Source organism: Carcharhinus amblyrhynchos, chromosome 7 (genome assembly GCF_965287045.1).
Source record: "Carcharhinus amblyrhynchos chromosome 7, sCarAmb.v2.hapA, whole genome shotgun sequence".
NCBI classification, from domain to species: Eukaryota; Metazoa; Chordata; class Chondrichthyes; order Carcharhiniformes; family Carcharhinidae; genus Carcharhinus; species Carcharhinus amblyrhynchos.
Genome location: NC_137330.1, coordinates 126626075 through 126645977, shown reverse-complemented (window position 1 = coordinate 126645977; position 19903 = coordinate 126626075). Strand labels below are relative to the sequence as shown.

General features: G+C 46.3%; 1 protein-coding gene across 1 annotated transcript in view; it reads right to left on the bottom strand.

The window, feature by feature from the left end:
- LOC145345623 (dynein axonemal heavy chain 8-like) overlaps positions 1–19903 on the bottom strand; it is a 1557438-nt gene that overhangs the window by 198015 nt on the left and 1339520 nt on the right. The window contains exons 81-82 of the mRNA XM_080193457.1: positions 18501–18691; positions 579–700 (exon numbers count right to left, since the gene is read on the bottom strand). Coding sequence (XP_080049583.1) covers positions 579–700; positions 18501–18691 — 313 coding nt within the window. The remainder of the gene's footprint in view (positions 1–578; positions 701–18500; positions 18692–19903) is intronic.

Sequence of the window (19903 nt, the reverse complement as noted above, 5' to 3'; positions counted from 1 at the left end):
GATAGGTACTGAGTGATATTGTGGTTGGTGCGGACTCAATGAGCCAAATGGCCTTCTTCTGCACTGTAGGATTCTATGATTCTATGATACTAGGGGGCATGCACGGAAGGTGAGGGGGGGAATAGTTCAAAGGAGATATGAGGGGCAAGTTTTCTTTACACAGAGTCAGGTATGTGTGTGGAATGTGCTGTAAGCAAATACAATAGGGGTTTTGAGATAAGCAGATGAATATGCAAGAATAGTATGACAGGAACCAAGAGCAAGCAGAAGGGATTCATTTAATTTGGCGTCATGTTTGGTACAACATCATGGGCCAAAGTGCCTGTTCCTGTGTTCTGGTGTTATATTTTCTCTGTTTTCCTCTCATTCAAATAGAATTAATATAAAAAGATTTCGGTAGGATGAATAAATGCAGTATGCTGAAAAGATGTGCCATACAATAAATTTGCTAATAACCATTTTATGTTGCAAAGTAAGATGCCAATTCAAGGATTTGCTTAATTTAAACCAAACTTCTTTCTTTTCGTTGTCGTATCAATTTGTGCTGTATGAAAATGAGTATGAAATAGCAAAATTACCTGGGTCAAAATCTCTGCAAACTGAGAGAGTTTGCTCAGCTCCACCAGGTTCAACCAGGTCATATCGAGGATCCAGCGGAATGGTTTCGGTGGACTGGCTTTAAGGTCAAGGGCTGCTCCACCTAGACAATTGGGCAAAAAACTCATTTTCAGTAAAACAACTTTAAGGTTCAATGGAGAATGCAGGAGGACATGCCACCACCAGCATACCTAAAAATGAGGTGTCAACTGATAAACCTACAACATAAGTCTACTTGTATGCCAAACAGTGAAAGGAGCATGCATTAGATAGAGCTGAGCAATTCCGCAACCAACAGGTCAGGTCTAAATGCTGCAGTCATACCAATGCAATCATAAAAGGTGATGGAGAATTAAATAACTCACTGGTGGAGATGACTCCACAAATATCTCCATCCTCAATGATGGAAGAACCTAGGGAATCAGTGCAAAAGAAAAGGCTGAAGCACGAGCAACAAATTTTAACTGGAAAGTGTTGAGTGGATAATCCATCTCAGTCTCTTCCTGAAGTCCCTAGCCACGTGAGATTAAGAAACGGGAGAAGGAGCTGGAGATTGCAAAGGCAATGGACCCTGAGAATATTCCAGTAATAGTACTGAAGACTTGCTCTCTATTACCTGTTATGCACCTGGCAAAGTTGTCCCAGTACAGCTACAACACTGGCATCTACCCAGCAATATGGAAAATTGTTCAGGTATGTCCCGCACACAAGAAACAAGACAAATTCAATCCAGCTAAGTACCATCCCATTTTACTTCTGATCATCAATGAAGTGATGGAAGGCTACAAAATAGTGCTGGGTCAGCAAAACCCTGCTCAATGATGTTCAATTTGGATTCAGCCAGAATCACTCAGCTCCTGACCACATTATAATGTTACTTCAAACATGGACAGAAGTACGGCTTAAAAGAACCTAGCAAAACCCAGGGGAGGGCTCGCCACAGTTTAGAATCATACTTAGCACAAAAGAAAAGGTTGTGGTCAATCATTTCAGCTTCAGGACATCAGTCCAGGGGTTTCTCAGGGTAATGCCACAGTCATTAGCACTGCTGCCTTACAGCGTAGGGGACCTGGGTTTGATTCTTGGCTCGGGTCCCTGTCTGTACGGTGTCTGCATGTTCTCCCCATGATTGTGTGGGTTTCCTCCAGGTGCTCTGGATGCTTCTTCCTCAGTCCAAAAAACGTGCTGGTTAGCTGCATTGGTCATGCTAAATCTCCCTGAGTATACCTGAACAGGCGCCAAAATGTGGTGACTAGCGGATTTTCATTGTAATTTCATTGCAGAATTAATGGAAGCCTCCTTGTGACACTAATAAGTAAACTTTAAAACTTTAGGTCCAAGCATTGTCAAGCTGCATCCATTCACCATAAGGTCAGAAGTGAGAATGTTCACTGATAATGGCACAATGATCTACATCAGGAGTCTCCAAACTTTTCAGTATGAGGGCCACATTGTATATTTTACACATTTACACGGACCAAAAAAATGGTTCTAAAATTAGGGGGTTACTTTTATAAAAGTTATTTTTCTAAAAAAGGCTCCAAATAATTTAAATTCATTGTGATTGGCGACTGCGTTACAACGGCACACAGCAATTGGCTGCAGCAGATGCCAATCACAATGTGGGTGTTGTGTTGAACACATCGCTCTACGATTGGTCTGAATTGCTGCTGTCATTGCTCTTGCTCAGTTCAGACAGATGGAGCTTACGGATTGGATAAAGCAGCTGTCACTCAGTCAATGCAGATAACAGATGTCTCAATTGCTGATTTGTTTAATGAACTGTCAGTCACAGGACGGCAGCTCTGATTGGATGATAGGCCAGTAAAGAGGGCAGGGATTCCCATGGATCCATCAGAAACTGCACGGAGTGGCAGCAAATGTCTGGCCTGTGGCTTCCGTCGTTGCATCTGGGTCCTGAGTCAGCAGCGGGGTTCCAGACGCAGGAATGTTTTGGTGGCAGGAATCCTGTCCTGCCCCATTGGCTGGGGGCCAGATGTCACCCGCTGCAGGCCGGATGTGGCCCGTGGGCCGTAGTTTGGAGACCTTGATATACATCATAACAGCTCTTCAGATACTGCAGCAGTCCATGATCATATGCAGCAAGACCTGGAACAAAATTCAGCCTTGGACTAATAAGTGGCAAGTTACTTAGAGCTAGGAAATGATCACATCTAACAAGGGAGAATCTAACCATCTTCCATTAAAATTCAGTGTTATTACAATCAGTAAATCTGCTGGTATTAACTGCTGGGGACAGCAGGAGATGGTGGAGGGGAGGAGGGCAGTTACCATTGACCAGAAACTGAACAGACATAGAAATACTGTGGCTACCACAGCAGTGATGGACTTGGGTAAATGCAGTAAGAAGTCTCACAACACCTGGTTAAAATCCAACAGGTTTATTTGGTAGCTTTCAGAGTGCTGTTCCTTTGTCAGGTAAGTAGGAGTTCTGTTCACAAGCAGGGCATATAAAGACACAAACTCAATTTACAGAATAATGATTGGAATGCAAATCTTTACAGCTAATCAAGTCTTAAAGGTACAGACAATGTGAGTGGAGATAGCATCAAGCTCAGATTAAAGAGATGTGTATTGTCTCCAGACGGGACAGTTAGTGAGATTTTGCAAGTCCAGGCAAGTCATGGGGGTTACAGATAGTGTGACATGAACCCAAGGTGCCTTTTGAGACCGTCTTCATGTGTGCGGAACTTGGCTATCAGTTTCTGCTCAGCAACTCTGAGCTGTCATGTGTCGTGAAGGTTGCCTTGGAGAATGCTTACCTGAAGATCAGGGGCCGAATGCCCTTGACTACTGAAGTGTTCCCAACAGGAAGGGAACAGCCTTGCCTGGTGATTGTCGAGTGGTGTTCATTCATCTGTTGTCAAAGCATCTACAGGGTCTCCCCAAGGTACCATGCTTCGGGACATCCTTTCCTGCAGCGTATCAGGTAGACAACGTTGGCCAACTTTCAAGAGTATGTACCGTGTACCTGGTGGATGGTGTTCTCATGTGAGATGATGGTATCCATGTCAATGATCCGGCACATCTTGCAGAGGTTGCTGTGGCAGGGTTGTGTGGTGTTGTGGTCACTGCACTCCTGAAGCTTGATAGTTTGCTGCTGACAATGGTCTTTTTAAGGTTGTGCAGTTGTTTGAAGGCAAGAAGTAGGGGTATGGGGATGGCCTTGGTGAGATGTTCACCTTTATCAATGAATGTTGAAGACTCCGGAGGAGATGTCGTAGCTTCTCCGCTCCGGGGAAGTACTGGATGAAGCTACGAAAACTCTGCCAAGCAGACGAGACAAAGGAACTACACCATCTATATGCACACCAAGAACAGGAAACTTGAGAAACTCAGCACCACCACCAACAGCAACCGAGCCTCCCCCGGTACCACAGCAGAAAACAGTACCAACGCAGGGAAGTCCATAACAAATTGTCGGACTACACACTTCAGCCTGATGAAATCAAAGTTCTCAGTGGAGGGCTCAATTTCTGCCCCACCGCCAGAATAGACCTCATCAGTCTCACAGAGGAATTCATCAGTTGAATAAGGCTGCAGGAGTTCTTCTTCCACAAACCCCAAGAGGCCAACAGTGAACACAATGAGACAGCCAATGAACCGGAACTGCTGACAGACAGATCCATAGTGCGGCAACTGAAGAGGAAAGAATTGAATTGGACTTCTCCGGAAGGCTTCTGCCCTCGACTTGACATGCATGCCCAAGCCATCAGGAGATGTGCCAACACCAAATTCATCAGCCGCACTCACAAGACAGCCCCAAACATCACCGAAGCACAACGCAATGCCATCTACGCTCCGAAGACCAACCTCAACATTGTTATCAAACCAGCAGACAAAGGAGGGGCCATCGTCATACTGAACAGAACAGATTACTGTAAAGAAGTGAACTGACAACTGAACAACGAGGAACATGACAGACAGTTACCCACAGATTCGACCAAAGATCATACCCGTCAACTCAACACTCTGATCAAGACCTTTGATCTGAATCTTCAGAGCATCCTCCGTACTCTCATCCCACATAATCCCTGCATTGGAGATCTCTACTGCCTCTGAAGGATACACAAGGCAAACACACCCGGCCATCCTATCATGTCAGGCAATGGGACTCTGTGCGAGAACCTCTCTGGCTACGTCGAGGGCACCCTGAAACCCATCGTACAAAGAACCCCCAGCTTTTGTCGCGACACTACGGACTTCCTACTGAAACTCAGCACACATGGAGCAGTTGAACCAGGAATACTCCTCATCACAATGGATGTCTCGCCACTCGACACCAACATCCCCCATATCAATGGTATTGCTGCAACTGCCTCAGTACTCAACGCCGCCAACTGCCAGGTTCCAGACGCAATTTTACAACTCATCTGCTTCATCACAACATTTTCACCTTCAACAACCAGTTCTTCATCCAGACATACGGAACAGCCATGGGGACCAAATTCGCACCTCAATATACCAACATCTTCATGCACAGATCTGAACAAGATTTCTTCACTGCACAGGACCTTCAACCGATCCTGTACACTAGATACATCGATGACATTTTCTTCCTTTGGCCTCATGGTGAACAACCACTGAAACAATGATATGATGACATCAACAAGTTCCACTCCACCATCAGACTCACCATGGACTATTCTCTGGAATCGGTGGCATTCTTGGACACACGCATCTCCATTAAGGACGGTCACCTCAGCACCTCACTGTACCGCAAGCCCACAGACAATCTCACAATGCTCCACTTCTCCAGTTTCCACCCTAAACATGTTAAAGAAGCCATTCCCTATGGACAAGCTCTCTGTATACACAAGATCTGCTCAGATGAGGAGGATCACAACAGACCCCTCCAGATGCTGAAAGATGCCCTCATAAGAACAGGATATGGTGCTTGACTCATAGATCACCAGTTCTGATGTGCCACAGTGAAAAACCGCACCAACCTCCTCAGAAGACAAACACGGGAAACGATGGACAGAGTACCTTTTCGTCATCCAGTACTTCCCCACAGCGGAGAAGTTACGACACCTTCTCCACAGCCTTCAACATATCATTGATGAAGACGAACATCTCGCCAGGGCCATCCCCACACCCCCACTTCTTGCCTTTAAACAACCGCGCAACTTCAAACAGACCATTGTTCGCAGCAAACTACCCAGTCTTCAGGAGAACAGTGACCATGACGCCACACAACCCTGCCACAGCAATCTTCGCAAGATGTGCCGGGTCATTGATATGGATGCCATTATCTCACATGAGAACACCATCCACCAGGTACACGGTAAATACTCTTGCAAGTTGGCCAATGTTTACCTGATACACTGCAGGAAAGGATGCAATGGGGAGACCATGTAGACACTACGACAATGGATGAATGAACACCTCTCAACAATCACCAGGCAAGGCTGTTCCTTTCCTGTTGGCGAACACTTCAGTGGTCACGGGCATTCAGCCTCTGACCTTCGGGTAAGCATTCTCCAAGGCGGCCTTCACGACACACGACAGTGCAGAGTCGCTGAGCAGAGACTGATAGCCAAGTTCCGCACACATGAGGACAGTCTCAAAAGGCATCTTGGGTTCATGTCGCACTATCTGTAACCCCCCACGACTTGCCTGAACTTGCAAAATCTCACTAACTGTCCTGTCTGGAGACAATACACATCTCTTTAATCTGAGCTTGATGCTATCTCCACTCACATTGTCTGCATCTTTAAGACTTGATTAGCTGTAAAGATTTTCATTCCAATCATTATTCTTTAAATTGAATTTGTGTCTTTATATGCCCTGTTTGTGAACAGAACTCCTACTTACCTGACGAAGGAACAGCACTCTGTAAGCTACCAAATAAACCTGTTGGACTTTTAACCTGGTGTTGTGAGACTTCTTGCTGTGGCTACCACAGCAGCTTGGAGCTGGGAAATTCTGTGCCAATAACTCGCGTATAAAAGTTGGAATGTTATGGTAAGGTTATTTAAGGCATTGGTGAGGCCGAATTTAGAGTATTGTGTACAGTTTTGGTCACCTAGTTACAGGAAGGATGTAAATAAGGTTGAAAGAGTGCAGAGAAGGTTCACAAGGATGATGCCGGGACTTGAGAAGCTGAGTTACAGAGATTGAATAGGTTAGGACTTTATTCCCTGGAGCGTAGAAGAATGAGAGGAGATTTGATCGAGGTGTATAAGATTTTGATGGGTATAGATAGAGTGAATGCAAGCCGGCTTTTTCCACGGAAGCTAGGGGAGAAAAAGGGCATGGGTTAAGGGTGAAAGGAGAAAAGTTTAAAGGGAATATTGGGGGGGTTTCTTCACGCAGAGAGTGGTGGGAGTGTGGAATAAGCTACTGGATAAAATGGTAAATGCGGGGTCACTTTTAAGAAAAACTTGGATGAATTCATGGATGAGAGGGGTGTGGAGGGATATTGTCCAAGTGCAGGTCAGTGGGACGCGGCAAAAAATGGTTTGGCACAGACAAGAAGGGCCAAAAGGCCTGTTTCTGAGCTGTAATTTTCTATGGTTCTAACTCACTTCCAGACTCCCCAAGGTCTATCCACCATCTGCAAGACACAATTTAAGTGTATGGTGGAATAGTCTCTCCACTGGATGAGTGCAGCTTCAACAACATTGAAGAAATTCTAAAGTCTACACCATCCAAGACAAAGCAGTCAGCTTTGGTGAAGTAGCTGAAGGGGAATGAGAGAGTAGGGCCAGGAAGACTCAGAGAAAGAGCAGGCAGGCTGTGGTTGCTAAACAAGAAGGGTCTGGTGGACTGAAGTGCATTTGTTTCAAAGTGAGAAGTGTAACAGATAAGGCAGACAAACTTCGAGCTTGGATTAGTACTAGAAACTAAGATGTTGTTGCTATTACAAAGACTTAGTTAAGGGAAGGACAGGATTGGCAGTTTAACATTCCAAGATGCAGATGTTTCAGGTGGGATAGAGGGGGGTGTAAAAGGGGTGGGGGAGTTGCACTACTGGTTAAGAAGAATATCACAGCTGTACTAAGGGAGGATACCTCAGAGGGCTCATACAGTGAGGCAATTTGGGTAGAGCTCAGGAATAGGAACGGTGTGGTCAAAATGTTGGGAGTTTACTATAGACTGCCCAACTGTCAGTGGGACATAGGGGAACAGATCTGTAGGCAGATTTTGGTAAGGTGTAAAAGTAACAGGGTTGTTGTGGTGGGAGATTTTAACTTCCCCTATATTGACTAGGATTCACAGTGCTAGGGATGTGGATGGGGCAGAGTTTGTAAGGAGTATCCAGGAGGGCTTCTTGAAACAGTACGTAGACAGTCCAACTGGGGAAGGGGCCGTACTGGATCTGGTATTGGGGAATGAGCCCAGCCAGGTGGTCGATGCTTCAGCAGGGGAACAGTTCGGGAACAATGACCACAATTCAGTAAGCATTAAGGTACTGATGGACAAAGATAAGTATAGTCCTCAAGTGAAGGTGCTAAACTGGGAGAAGGCTAATTACAACAATATTAGGCAGGAACTGAAGAGTGTAGATTGGGAGCAGATGTTTGAGGGCAAATCAACATCTGGCATGTGGGAGGCTTTCAAGTATAAGTTGATAGGAATTCAGGACCGGCACATTCTTGGATGCATTTGTCAAAGCTAGGAGGCTGGGAACACATGAAGCAAGTGTGGAATACAAGGAAAGTAGAAAGAAAATTAAGCAAGGAATAAGGAAAGCTAAAAGGGGTAATAAAAAGTCATTGGCCAGAAGGATTAAGGAAAATCCCAAAACTCTATGTGTGGAGCCAGAGTAAATGAGCACGGTATTAAATGAGTACTTTGCATCAGTATTCACCAAAAGTCATATTGAGATCAAAATGGGGTAGGTATCGGAGTTGAAAAATGTTAATTTAAACAACTCCCCAGGGCCAAATGGGATATACCCCAGAATACTGAGAGGCAAGGGAGTCTGGGGTCTTGAGAGAGATCTTTCTATCCTCACTGGCTACAGGGGAGATCCCAGAGGATTGGAGAATTGCCAATGTTGTTCCTTTGTTTAAGAAGACTAGCAAGAATAATCCAAGAAATTACAGGCCGGTGAGCCTTACACTAGAGGTAGGGAAATTATTGGAGAGGATTCTTCGAGACAGGATTTACTCTTACTTGGAAATATGTGGACATATTAGCGAGAAGCAGCATTGTTTTGTGAAGAGCATGTGTCTCTCTAACTTTTTCAAGGAAGTGACAAAGATGATTGATGCGGATAAGAACATAAGAACATAAGAAATAGGAGCAGGAGTAGGCCAACTAGCCCTTTGAGCCTGCCCCGCCATTCAATAAGATCATGGCTGATCTGAAGTGGATCAGTTCCATTTTCCCGCTTTCTCCCCATAACCCTTAATTCCCTTGTCTATCAGAAACCTATCTACCCGTGACTTAAATATATTTAGCAAGGTAGCCTCCACCACTTCAACTGGCAGAGAATTCCAGAGATTCACCACCCTTTGAGTGAAGAAGTTTCTCCTCAACTCTGATCTAAACTGCCCCTCCGCCTCATTTTGAGGCTGTGCCCTCTAGTTCTGCTGTCCTTTCGAAGCAGGAAGAATCTCTCTACCTCTATCCTATCCATCCCCTTCATTATCTTATACGTCTCTATAAGATCTCCCCTCAGCCTTCTAAACTCTAATGAGTACAGACCCAGTCTATTCAGTCTCTCTTCATAAGCTAACCCCCTCATAAGAACATAAGAACATAAGAAATAGGAGCAGGAGTAGGCCATCCAGCCCTTCTAGCCTGCCCCGCCATTCAATAAGATCATGGCTGATCTGTCGTGGCTCAGTTCCACTTTCCCGCCCTCTCCCCATAACCCTTAATCCCCTCTCCTATCAAAAACCCATCAACCCGCGTCTTAAAAATATTTAGCGAGGCAGCCTCCACCACTTCAACGGGCAGAGAATTCCAGAGATTCACCACCCTTTGAGTGAAGAAGTTCCTCCTCAACTCCGTTCTAAACCGCCTCCCCTTTATCTTGAGGCTGTGCCCCCTAGTCCTACTGTCTTTTTTGAGCGGGAAGAGTCTTTCCACCTCTATCCTATCCATCCCATTCATCATCTTATACGTCTCAATGAGATCTCCTCTCATTCTTCTAAACTCTAACGAGTACAAGCCCAGTTTATTCAGCCTCTCCTCAGAGCTCAACCCCCTCAACTCCGATATCAGCCTAGTAAACCTCCTCTGCACTCCCTCCAAGGCCAAAATATCTTTGCGCAGGTGCGGCGCCCAAAACTGCACACAGTACTCCAGTTGCGGCCTCACCAATGCCCTATACAGCCGCAGCAAGACCTCCCTACTTTTATATTCAATCCCCCTCGCTATGAAGGCCAGCATCCCATTCGCCTTCCTGACCACCTGTTGCACCTGCAAGCTGGGTTTTTGCGACTCATGCACAAGGACCCCGAGGTCCCTCTGCACCGTCGCCTGCTGCAGTTTTTCGCCCCGTAAGTAATAGTCCTTCCTACCATTATTCCTACCAAAGTGGACCACCTCACACTTGCCAACATTAAATTCCATTTGCCATTCCTGGCCCATTCGCCCAGCCTATCTAGACCGTTCTGCAGACTCTCCACACCCTCCGCACAATTTGCCGTTCCCCCAATCTTGGTGTCATCAGCAAATTTCGACACTCTACACTCGGTTCCCTCCTCCAGATCATCTATATAAATGGTAAAAAGCTGAGGCCCCAGCACCGACCCCTGGGGCACTCCACTAGTCACCATCCGCCAATCCGAATAGCACCCATTGACCCCCACTCTCTGCCTCCTATTTGACAACCAGTCCTCTATCCACGCTAACACCATACTCCCAACTCCATGTCCCTTGACCTTCTGCAATAACCTCTTGTGAGGCACTTTGTCAAACGCCTTCTGAAAATCTAGAAAGACCACATCCACCGGCTCTCCTCTATCCACCGCCCTAGACACATCCTCATAGAACTCCAGTAAATTTGTCAGACACGACTTCCCTTTAATGAAACCATGCTGCGTCTGCTCTATCAAGCAATTGCCTTCAAGATGCCTCGCAATTTCCTCCTTAATGACAGATTCTAAGATTTTACCTACCACAGACGTTAAACTAACCGGCCTATAATTCCCCGCCTTTTGCCTGGCACCCTTCTTAAACAACGGCGTAACATTAGCCGTTTTCCAATCTTCCGGTATCATCTCCGGTATCAGCCTAGTGAACCTTCTCTGCACTCCCTCCAAGGCCAATATATCCTTTCGCAAATGCGGCGACCAAAACTGCACACAGTACTCCAGCTGCGGCCTCACCAGTGCCCTGTACAGTTGCAGCAAGACCTCCCTGCTTTTATATTCAATCCCCCTCGCTATAAAGGCCAACATCCCATTCGCCTTCTTGATCACCTGCTGCACGTGCAGACTGGGTTTTTGCGATTCGTGCGCAAGGACCCCCAGGTCCCTCTGCACCGTAGCATGCTGCAGCTTTTCGCCCTTTAAATAATAATCCCTCCCACTATTATTTCTACCAAAATAATCCCTCCTACTATTATTTCTGCCAAATAATGGGCAGTGGATGTTGTCTACATGGACTTCAGAGTAAGGCCTTTGACAAGTCACAGCCCTCCATTCAGAAACGCACCCTTCCATTGCTACCCTCTATCTTCTATGACCAAGCCAGTTTTGTATCCACATTGCCAGCTCACTTCTGATCCCATGTGATTTCACCTTCTGCACCTGTCTGCCATGAGGGACCTTGTCAAAGAGCTTACTCTGAAGTTCATGTCGACAACATCCACTGCCCTGGGTGGAGAGGTGGCAAATGGAGTTTAATCGGGACAAATGTGAGGTAATGCATTTTGGAAGGACTAATGCAGATAGGAAATATACAGTAAATGGCAGAGCCCTTAAGAGTATTGATAGGCAGAGGGATCTGGGTGTACAGGTACACACGTCACTGAAAGTGGCAATGCAGGTGGAGAAGGTAGTCAAGAGGGCGTAGGGCATGCTTGCCTTTGTTGGCGGGGGCATTGAGTTTAAGAATTGCCCAGTCATATTGCAGGAAATTTGCCATGTCAGCTATGACTCTCACCAGCTTTTACAGATGCACCATAGAAAGCATTCTTTCTGGTTGTATCACAGCTTGGTTTGGCTCCTGCTCTGCCCAAGACTGCTAGATACTACAAAAGGTTGTGAATGTAGCCCAATCCATTACACAAACCAGCCTCCCATCTGTTGAGCCTGTCTACACTTCACTCTGCCTTGGCAAAGCAGCCAGCATAATTAAGAACCCCACACACCCTGGACCTTCTCTCTTTTATCTTGTTCCTTCAGGAAAAAGATACAAAAGTCTGACGTTGTGTATCAACCGACTCAAGAATATCTTCCTTGCTGCTGTCAGAGTTTGGAATGGTCTCACCTTACATTAAGTTGATCTTTCTCTACAACCTTGCAATGACTGTAACACGACATTCTGCACTGTCTTTTTTCCTTCTCTATGAACGGTATGTTTTATAGTGCGCAAGAAACAATACTTTTCATTGTATGTTAATACATGTGACAATAAATCAAATCAAATCAAATCTTTACAGAACCTTAGTTAGGCCACACTTGGAATATAGTGTTCAGTTCTGGTCATCACACTACCAGAAGGATGTGGAGGCTTTGGAAAGGGTACAGAAAAGATTTACCAGGATGTTGCCTGATGTGGAGGGCATTAGCCATAAGGAAAGGTTGGAGAAAGTTGCTTTGATCTCACTGGAGTGATGGAGGTTGTACAAAGAACAAAGAACAATCCAGCACTGGAAACAGGCCCTTCAGCCCAATGAGCCCGTGCCGCCATCTTATCAAAGCATTTTCCTACACCTACCTTGCCCCGTGTGTATGCGAATGGTACCCCTATTGTAACCAGATTCAGGGGAGAATAGTGTAGGGTAAATTTGGTACACCAATCAGCCTAAGAGCACATCTTTGGGGTGTAGGAGGAAACCCACGCAAGCACAGGGAGAATGCGCAAACTCCCACAGACACAGGCCCAAATCCATGTATCTGCACAGCTAGCAGTGATAGTCACTGAGCTGTTGTGGTGCCCATCTGCTGGTCCAGGATTAAGCACACACACCGACACGAAGTACTAGGCTACTCTCGAAACATCCAATAGCAGCCCACGCATGATCCACCGTGTGCGTGCCCCTCGTTTGAGAACGAGATGGACCGACACACCTGCGGATTAAAAGAGACAAAACATTAACATGTAGTATTACATTTCCAGTATCGTCCCGAGGTTCTGACCCTTTTTAAAACCGTCTCCTATAACCCTCCATCCCTGTTTCACTCAAGAGCCTATCTAAGTAAACCTTAAACAAGTCCAGCGTGCCTGCCTCCACCACCTTGGTAGCGCATTCCATACCCCCATGACCCTCTGTGTGAAAAGCCTCCCTCTAGTATCCAAATTATACTTCTCCCCCCTCACCCTCAGCTCGTGACCCCTTGTGATATTTGTCTCCAATCTAGGAAAAAGCCTACCACTGTTGACTCTGTCTATACCCTTCATTATTTTATACACCTCTATCAGAACCCCCCTTAATCTCCATCTTTCTAAGGAGGAGAGCCCCAGTTTACCCAATCTTTCCTCATAACCCAGTCCTTCCGTACCAGGCAGCATCCTGGTAAACCTCCTCTGCACTCTCTCCAGGGTCTCCACGTCCTTCTGTTAGTAAGGCGACCAGAACTGGACGCAGTACTCCAAATGCGGCCTAACCAACGTTCAGTACAACTGAAGCATTAGACGCCAGCTCTTATACTCTATACCCCTTCCTATAAAGGCTAGCATTCCATAAGCTTTCTTCGCAACCTTCTCCACCTGAGTCGCCACCTTCAGAGACTTGTGCACCTGCACTCCCAGGTCCCTCTGCATTTCTGTACTCTTAATTGGTCTGCCTTTTATCATGTAACTCCTCCCTACATTATTCCTTCCAAAATGCATCACCTCGCATTTGTCAGGATTAAATTCCATCTGCCATCTATCTGCCCAGTATACCAACCTATCTATATCCTGCTGTGTCACCTGACAATCTTCCTCACTATCCGCCAATCCTGCCATCTTGGTGTCATCTGCAAACTTGCTGATCACACCACGTACGCCCTCTTCCAAGTCATTTATATATATTACGAATAGAAGAGGTCCCAGTACTGAGCCTTGCGGCACACCACTGGTGACAGACCTCCAGCTAGAAAAGGACCCCTCCACTACTACTCTCTGTCTCCTGTTGCCCAGCCAGTTTTCAATCCATCTAGATACCTGTTCCTGTATCCCATGTGCCTTAACTTTTTCTACCAGCCTACCATGAGGGACTTTGTCAAACGCCTTACTGAAATCCATATAGATGACATCAACGGCTCGCCCATCGTCAACCGTTTTTGTCACCTCCTCAAAGAATTCCACCAGATTCGTAAGGCAAGACCTCCCTCTAACAAAGCCATGTTGCGTATCCCTAATCAGATCGCAACGCTCCAAATACTTATACATCCTATCCCTAAGAATTTTTTCCAACAATTTTCCTACCACTGATGTCAAACTCACTGGCCTATAATTACCAGGGTTATCCCTACTGCCCTTTTTAAACAGCGGTACCACATTAGCTATCCTCCAGTCCTCTAGAACCTCACCTGTGTCCAAAGAAGAGACAAAGATTTGCGTCAGAGGCCCAGCAATTTCATCTTTCACCTCTCTAAGCAGCCTGGGATAAATGCCATCAGGCCCTGGAGCTTTTTCAGTTTTTATGCCACCTAAAAACCCTAACACTTCCTCCCTCGTAATAGATATTTCCTTCAACTGATCTACAGCTCCCTCCAAGACATTACAAGACACCAAGCCCCTCTCCTTCGTGAATACCGACGCAAAGTATTCATTCAGGATCTCCCCGATTCAATGCACAGTTCCCCTCCTTTGTCCCTAAGAGGACCTATTTTCCCTCTAACCACCCTCTTGTTCCTAATATAAGAGTAAAATGCCTTTGGATTTTCCTTAATCCTATCAGCCAAAGCAATTTCATGCCCCCTTTTCGCCCTTCTAACTCCCCTTTTAAGCTCCCTCCTACTCTCTCTATATTCCTCCAGCGCTCTCTCCGTTTCCAGTTGCTTAGACCTAACATATGCCTCCCTCTTCTTCCTGACCAAGTCCTCAATATCCCCTGTAATCCACGGCTCTCTAATCCTGCCTTTCCCATCCTTCCTCTTAACCGGCGCGACTTTCCTGCAACATTTTCAGTTTGCCCTTGAAAGCCTCCCACTTGCCTACTGTGGACTTACCCGCTAACAACATCTCCTAATCAGTGTCCTTCAGCTCCTTCCTAATCCGACTATAGCTCACCTTCCCCCAGTTCAGCACCCTCCCCTTCGGAAGGCACTCATCCTTTTTTATCCTAAATTGGACGGACTTGTGGTCACTGTTAGCCACATGTTCGCCTACTGCAACCTCAACCACCTGACCCGGTTCATTACCCAAAACTAAATCCAGTATAGCCCCCTCCCTAGTAGGGCTAGTTACGTACTGCTCCAAGGACCCTTCCAGCACACATTTTACAAATTCCTCCCCGTCAGTACCCCCAGCTCTAGGCACCTTCCAATCCACTCCAGGAAGATTAAAGTCACCCACTACAACCACCCTATTCTTTCTGCACCTATCTAAAATGTCTTTACAAATGCCTTCTTCCATTGCCCTCGGGCTGTTGGGTGGCCTATAGTATATCCCTAGCATAGTAATCGCTCCCTTCCTATTCCTCAACTCCACCCACAGCGACTCAATCCTTAACTCCTCCATATTATCCTCCCTCTGCACTGCTGTGATCTGCTCCCTAACTAACAACGCCAATCCACCACCTCTCTTCAACCCTCCTCTGTCACACCTAAAACACTTATACCCAGGAACATTCAGCTGCCAGTCCTGCCCTTCCTTTAACCACGTCTCCGTTACTGCCGCCACACCTAAATTCCTCACGAACATCAAGGCCCTAAGCTCATCTGTTTTACCCGTTACACTCCTCGCGTTAAAACAGACGCAATCCAACCTCCAGGCCCACTCGGATCCTCCTTTCCCCTGATAATTTTCCTTTCAACCAAATCTACCCTGTCACCCAACTCGCTCCCGATCCCAGTGCCTAATGAGCTATCAGTCTCATTCTCCACCCCCCCCTCCATATTAGATTAAACCCTGCCTAAACACTCCAGCTAACCTCCCAGCTAAGACATTTGTCCCCCTCCCATTCAAATGTTCCCCATCCCTCCTGTACAGGTGCCCCTCTCTCACAAATACTTCCCAGTGATCGCTAAAGTAAAGCTCTCTACCATGCACCAATCCCTCAGCCACACATTCAGCTGCATGATCTCATTATTCCTAGCCCTGCTGTTACTAGGCAGCAGCCCAGAGAATGCCACCCTGGAGGTCCTGCTCTTCAGTTTGTCCCCGAACTCCCTGAATTGCCTACGTACATCCCCCCTACTCTGCCTTCCTATGTCCTTCTCTCCTATGTGTATAACTACTTCAGCCTGGGTCCCTTCGCCCTTCAAAATTCCCTCTATCCTCTCTGATATGTCCTGTACCCCTGCTCCAGGGAGGCAGACTACCATCCTGGAGTCACGCTTTTGCCCACAGAACTGCCTATCAATTCCTCTGACCCTCCCATCCCCCACCACTATCTCATTGCCAGCCCCCTTCCTTCCCTCTGAGTCATTCTGGCCCTCCTGCCATACCTATACCTTTTGTACCCCTGTTGATGCCTTTTTGGGGGCCAATGGGGTAGTCTTTGGACCAGGACTATTCTTCTTCTTCCCCCTCCTAACAGTTACCCACCCATCCTGTCCCCCAGGCCCTGGGACCTCCACCTGTTCATGGTTCATAGCCATTATCTCCTCATTCTCCCTAACCAGAAATGCATCCTTTAAACGCAGCTCTAACTGTCTTACCCAGGCCCTCAAACGCTGCAGCTTGAAACACTTGACGCAGATGTGGGCTTTCGGGAGATGTGATGCCTCCAAGAACTTCCACATGTGGCACCTAACGCTCCTCCCCATAGCCCCTGCCATGTCCTGACCTCCCTTGGAATTATATACACCGAAATGGAACACAGGAAAGATGGAACCAGCAACTCACCTTGCCTAAGCCCAGTCAGCCAAAGCCCTTATAGCTCTCATTCTGCTCCCACTCACTCTGCTGCCCGCTGTCTATTACTGCCTTCTTTTCATACCCCCTGCTCTCCCTTCCCGACTAGCCCCTCGCTTGACTTCCGCTACGGAAATAAAAAGTACTCGCAAAAACCCCACGAACCGGAAATGCAGTCAAAAGCTTCCAAAGTAAAATCAAACACTCACCACAGCCACCAGGTACACTACTCCGGAGAACTCAGGCTGTGGGGCAACCTGATAGAAGTCCGCAAGATTATGAGATGCATGGACAGAGTGGATAGTCAGAAACTTTTTCCCAAGGTGGAAGAGTCAATTACTCTAGGGGGCATGCTTTAAGGTGTGAGGGGCAAGGTTTAAAGGAGATGTATGAGGCAGGTTTTTTACACAGAGCATGGTAGGTGCCTGGAACTGGCTGCCGGGTGAGGTAGTGGAAGCAGATACGATAGTGCCTTTTAAGGGGCGTCTTGACAAATACATGAACGGGATGGAAACGAAGGGATATGGTCCCTGGAAGATAGGGAATTTTAGTTAAGTTGGGCAGCATGGTCAGTGCAGGCTTGGAGGGCCGAATGGCCTGTTCCAGTGCTATAATTTTCTTTGTTCTTGATTGGTTCCCCATCCAATACCTCCAACATTCACTCCTTCCACCACTCATACACAGCAGCAGCAGTTGGTTCCCCCCTCCCTCTCCCCACCGGTGTGGCAACGGTCCCTCCTATCCTCCCCGCCACTCCCCCAGACTGCTGTTGCAGAACCTGCAATGGATCCCCCCCTCAGCTGAATGGCTGTGCCGCCCTTTATATCCCATAAGGCTCCACCCTCTTCGGCCTTGCCCCTTGTCACTGCCCGGTGCTCAGTGGGCACTTCCAAGGTGCCAGGCTGGCACTGCCCAATGGGCACCCTCCCTTGGCCCTGACTTCCTGGGGAGGGGGGTGTGAGTCTCAATGGCATTTGGTTCTACTGGACAGCACAGTAAGAAATCTCAGAACACCAGCTTAAAGTCCAACAGGTTTATTTGGTAATAAATGCCATTAGCTTTAGGGGTTTGTCCTTTATCAGAATTTTGCCCCTGACGAAGGGGCAAACCCCGAAAGCTAGTGGCGTTTACTACCAAATAAACCTGTTGGACTTTAAGCTGGTGTTCTGAGACTTCTTAATGTATTTACCCCAGTCTAACGCCGGCATCTCAACATCATGTCTACCAGAGAGACCACTGCATCTGGTTCCTGTTGATGGAGAACCATATATGATCCTTGCCGGAGAGAACCTGCCCTGGGAAGGCCACAGAGGCAAGTGAGTCCAGACGATTGAGTCACTAAATTACATTCAAATCTTCATTCAAATATTTTTCAATAATATTATCAGTCTCGTGCCCTTTAAGGTGCAAGGCTGATCGCCCCAGATATTCATAAAATCATGGAATCCTTACAATGCAGAAAGAGGCCATTCAGCCCATCAAGCCTACAACAATCCCACCCAAACCCACATATTTACCCTGCTAATCTCCTTGAAGCTAAAGGGAAGTTTACTATAGCCAATCAACTGAGCCTGCACACCTTTAGAATGCAGTGCCAGTAAGATCATGAGAAGTGATTTCCCAACTATCTCGTAATCTTACTGGCTCGCCCCACCCATTGGGGCACAATGGTAAGATAACCCTGTAGAATAGTCGATGCATTGTTTAATTCTTTATTGCTTGGTGAGATCCTGAAGAATGTTCCATACCTTTTATCAGGGTCTGAAATTCATTGTACTTGATGAATCCTCGCTCAAGGTTTATCTTCAGAGGCAGCAACAAAGTGAAAAGGAACTTGTGAGTTTCATAAAGACCACGCACTGAATATTTAAATACTTCATAGGTCAGATAGTCAATAATGTTTCTGATTCGTTTGGCAGCAACAGGCGACTTCTTAGATCTACATGGGAAAAAAATGGACAACTCCAGCATGATGGACAAAACTGATGATTGGTTTTAGTTAAAATATATCATGTGTGATATATATATATATATATATATATTCATCAGCAGAATACCAATAAAGATTTGAGCTTGAATTTGAATTCTGTTATTTGTTTACATTCGTGGTTCAGTGCTGACTAGAATTATGTGATTAATAAATATGTTAATCTGTTGAGTCTCAAGCTACAAGTTATCTTCCCTATCCTAAATGACTAGGTGTTTGCAAAACTTAATTTCCAGACCGAGCAGGTTTCTATGGTTATAAAAGGAAAAGATTGTAACATGTCTTTCATGATGCCATGAAATGCTTTACGGCCAAGATTTTGGATCCCAAGGTGATTTTGGATCACCAAGTTGGAAGGTAGGTCTGCTGAGGAGCAGTGGAGGATCTTTAAGGCGGTCTTTCTTGGTGCTCAGCAGAAATTTATTCCGATGGTTAAAAAGGACTGTAGGAGGAGAGGTAATAAGCCGTGGATAATGAAGGAGGTGAAGGGAAGTGTTAAATTAAAAGTGGAGGCGTTTAGAGTAGCTAAGAGTAGTGGGCGAGAAGAGGATTGGGAGAGGTTTAAATGTCAACAAAGAATGACAAAGAAGTTGATAAAGAAGGGTAGGATAAACTATGAAGCTGGGCTAGCGCTTAATATAAAAAAGGATAGCAAGAGTTTTTATAAATATATAAAAAGGAAGAGGCTGACTAGGGTGAACGTTGGACCCTTAGAGGATGAGAGGGGGAACTTAGTGGTAGGGGATGGGGAAATGGCTGAGGTCTTGAATAACTTTTTTGTTTTGGTCTTCACGGAGGAGGACGTGAATAATTTGCCGGGTGTTAGCGATGGAAAGATGGTAGGAGTGGAGGGCCTGAATGACGTTATTGTTACAAGAGAGGCGGTGCTCGACAGACTGGAGGGACTGATTGTGGACAAGTCCCCAGGACCAGATGGAATGCATCCGAGGGTTCTAAAAGAAATGGCAGAGGTGATAGTGGTTATTTTCCAGACGTTGCTGGATTCCGGGGAAGTGCCGGAAGATTGGAAAATGGCTAATGTTACGCCGTTGTTTAAGAAGGGTGGCAGGCAAAAGGCAGGGAATTATAGGCCGGTTAGTTTAACGTCTGTTGTAGGTAAAATGTTAGAATCCATCATCAAGGAGGAAATAGCGAGGCATCTTG